Source organism: Sinocyclocheilus anshuiensis, unplaced genomic scaffold (assembly GCF_001515605.1).
Source record: "Sinocyclocheilus anshuiensis isolate Anshui unplaced genomic scaffold, SAMN03320099.WGS_v1.1 scaffold1079, whole genome shotgun sequence".
NCBI lineage: Eukaryota > Metazoa > Chordata > Actinopteri > Cypriniformes > Cyprinidae > Sinocyclocheilus > Sinocyclocheilus anshuiensis.
This window is the reverse complement of record NW_015548207.1, coordinates 417,070-420,942: the sequence shown is the minus strand read 5'-3', so window position 1 is coordinate 420,942 and position 3,873 is coordinate 417,070. Positions and strand designations below refer to the sequence as shown.

At 36.1% G+C, this 3,873-nt stretch overlaps 1 protein-coding gene across 2 annotated transcripts in view; it reads right to left on the bottom strand.

Annotated features, from left to right (window-relative positions):
- LOC107653591 (R3H domain-containing protein 1) overlaps nt 1-3,873 on the bottom strand; it is a 40,581-nt gene that overhangs the window by 7,424 nt on the left and 29,284 nt on the right. For both annotated transcript variants that reach the window (XM_016440332.1, XM_016440333.1), the window contains 4 exons: nt 3,296-3,546; nt 3,101-3,218; nt 178-332; nt 15-95 (listed from right to left, as the gene is read on the bottom strand). In XM_016440332.1, coding sequence (XP_016295818.1) covers nt 15-95; nt 178-332; nt 3,101-3,218; nt 3,296-3,546 — 605 coding nt within the window. The remainder of the gene's footprint in view (nt 1-14; nt 96-177; nt 333-3,100; nt 3,219-3,295; nt 3,547-3,873) is intronic.

Here is a 3,873-nt window from a genome sequence, read left to right as displayed (position 1 = left end):
TAGGGCGCTGGCGCCTGATTGGTCTGTCCCTGCATCACGATCTGTTGCTGATAGGCTGCCTGAGGAACGCTCTGAGAACCCTGCTGCACAGACACCTGCCGAACGCACACGTCACCTCATCAAAATCACTCTCAGATACCCAAAAACATTAAGAAATGCACAAAACGCTGCACTCACCTGATACGGAGGCATTGTGGGATACTGCACCATCACGCTCTGAATCTGATTGGCCATTCCGTCCTGAGAGCCGATCAGCGATTGGTTCTGAGTCTGCTGAATTCCCATCATGCCCTGGTAACTGGGGGGTTGAGCGGGCATGACCGTCTGGAAACCTGGAAACACATTAAGACAGCAACTTATTAGCATAAACAACAGCCAACGACGAACAAACAACATCTGGGAGCAAAACATTAACGACAAAGAGCAAAAACAGAGATTTACGCAACATTAAAGCTGTAAACAACTTTTAATATCGCAGTTTAATTATGAAAAGATTCAAATACGTGAAATGAAGTAAAAGACAGTGTGAATATGAGCGGGAACAGATGGGCGTCTCAGAGCGTTCACAGTTTGTGAGGAAACAGCAGGCATTCTGAGGAAAAACAGTTGCTGACTAAGGACTGTGGCATCAAATGCGTTTTGTGGCACATTAAGTAGCAAGAATATTAGATACGCAAGTTTGTGATGTCTGTGAAATTGGTGGACATTATAAGAAAAATCGGTTATTTATTCTGCTTTTTCCAGAAAATCGGTTATGATGACTGGATGAATGTTATTATCCATGAGCCAGACTGATAAGGTTTATAATGATCTGTTTATAAATACTACTACTACTAAAAATACGTATAAATAACATAGTAGAAATAATATTATTGCAATATTTAATACAAAACAACTTAGTAATATTTAAGAAATAGGTTTTTAATGATTGGCTTGAATGAATGAATCATTGTATTATTGTTGTACTTAATATTTAATGATTTAATAATGTTTATTAAATATTAAATGCAATAAACATTTAATATAAAAAGTTGAACATGTAATATATATACAAATAAAATCTATACTGTAATATGGGTTTATACATAATAATAATAATAATAATATAAAGTATATCATATTATTTGGTATTAATTTAATAATTTCTTAGTATTTAATAATGTTTACTAAATATTACACTTAATAAATGAATACTAAATATCTAATAATACTGAAAACATATATAAACACAATGTATAATATAATATAATGCATAGGTTTATAATAATAATATCTATAAAATTATTTATTTATTTGAATGCTAGCAGGGTTTTTGTGCAGATTGGGATCTATACGGTGGACCATGGCAGACCATCTAAATAAGAATAAGAATAAGAATACAAATAAATATATTATATTGGCATTAATGTAATAATATTTAATAACATTTATTAAATATATTTAATGAATACTATATATTTAGTAATGTTATATATATTGTATTAATTCAATAAACAGGAGTGAATTTCGAGCGGGGACGGCGCATTTTTATTATCTATAATATTAATTCTTTTTTTGTCATAGAAGGCTAGTGGGGATTTTGTGTGGACTGTGATCTATACGGTGACAGACCATCTAACCTCCAGTGATTCTTCATTCCTCTCCAACTTCTGCTCTCATCAGATCCAGTACAGATGAACGGACGGCTTGTTCTCTCCAGTGTGTGTGTTTGAGTACACAGCTATTTTTACCTGCCCTTGCAAGGCCAAAGTGAAGAGAATAAAAGCCTGTCGATTTAGACCATACAAGCCCCACACACACACACTCAAGCGCATGTGAAATGGGGTCTTTCAATGTCACTGTTGACAAGATCCTTTGTTGATACAGTATTGAATTCGTATTTGTTTGTTTATTTATTTATATAATTACTGTTCATTATGAATATAGCCTTTGGTGATATGGCAATGAATATTTTTCTGTTTGTTCGTTTATTGCTTGTTTGTCATGAATATAGCATTTTGGAAATGAATAATTTATTTATCTGTTTGTTTTCTGCACTCTGGCTCAACCTGGTTGATTTTAAATGTGCTTTATGAATATTTTGACAATTTCCAGTACTAAAACTCTGTCAGCAGAACAGTGGGGGTCAGAGTTGAGGAGTGAGGGCTGGGAAAAGAGACCGGTTCACTGTGAGAATGACTACGAATCTCATACAGTGACACGGCCTTGCTGACAAGATGCGCGTTAAATATCGCATGCGATTTATTGTGCAGCCCTAGCGCAAAGCAGATAAAAACTCACCCGTCAAAGAAACTAAAAGCCCAATTTCATTTCTAACCACGGTTGTGCATTTCCAGAAGGAAATCGCCCACGCAGCACTTACCCACATGCATGGTTGCCATGGTGTTGCTATGTGGCTGCTAAGGCACTCTGAAAGCTTATTAGCATGTTTCTATGTAATAAAAACTAGTTTAATGATAATTAGCTAAATTAAAAGAAGTTAATTTCTGGAAACATTTATAAAAATAAACTTGTAGAAATTGGCATTCAATACTTTTTTCAACATTGAATTTTTGTGCTACTGCATTTCTTCTCTCCTTCTTACATACTTTATTGTACTTTCCTTTTTTAATTTTGTATTTTCCTGCGATGCTAATATGACAATGAATATTTATTTGTTTATTTATACTTTATTAATATATTTACGGTTTGTCATGAATATAGCCTTTGGTAATATGGCATTATGAATATAGCCTTTGGTGATATGACCATGAATATTTATCTGTTTGTTTTGTTTGTTAATTGTTTGTTTATCATGAATATAGCCTTCTGGCAATGAATAATTGCTTGATTTGTTTGTTTGTTTTTCTCTGGCTCAACCTGACTGATTTGAACTGTGCTTTATGAATATTTTCACAATGTCCAGTAATTAAAGTCTGCCAGCAGAACAGTGGAGGTCATAGGTCAGAGGTGAGAGTTGAGGAGTGAGGGCTGGGAAAAGAGACCGGTTCACTGTGAGAATGACTACGAATCTCATACAGTGACACGGCCCCGTCTCCCAGCGCTCCAATCAGAAAACCCTTCCAGGAAGTGCCCACTCAGACAGGAAGCGTGTTTGTACCTGTCTGTTGCGGTGGCAGTGTCTGACTCTGGGGGGCGCTGTAGTGTACCGGCGTCACCGCTCTGTAGTGTTGGGTGGAGTGTGAATACTGTCCCGGGGCGCAGTAACACGCCGACACCTGCAGAAACACACACACGTAAACCCTCACCTGTGGTCACATGATGCAGGTCATGTACCATGAACGTGGGTTTGTACCTGCTGCACGGGCTGCTGGATGTATCCGTGCGGCTGCAGGACCGCTTGATTGATGGCTGTGAGATGGGGGTAAGTGTGACCGCTCATGGGCTGTCCTGCCGATGAAAGCATGTAGCCAGTGGGCGGAGGGTTCTGGAGCAGCAGGGATTGTGGGTAGAGGCCTGTGTGGGGGTCCGGAGCGTCACCCGAAGGCTGCCGAATGAGATTCATCTGGCTGAACTGAGCACTTAAACCGTCCTGTTGCTGTTTTAATACACAAGAGAACAGGTCAGATTCAGTTTAAAACACTGAAGCACAGTGTCGGGCTAATAACTACTAACTAAATATAAAAAAAAAATTAAAAAAAACTTGTGTGGTAAATAAATGTGGATTTTTTTTATTTATACAAATTTGCAAAATACATGTACAAATAAAATGTGTATATTTATTTTTTTTCATAAATATTTCATAAAAAATATTTGTTAGGAAATACTAAATATTTTATAATCTACATTATTTTACATTTGATTTTAATACATGAATTTTCTAAAATTAAAAATAATTTATATGCACATATATATTAATGTATTAAATTAATG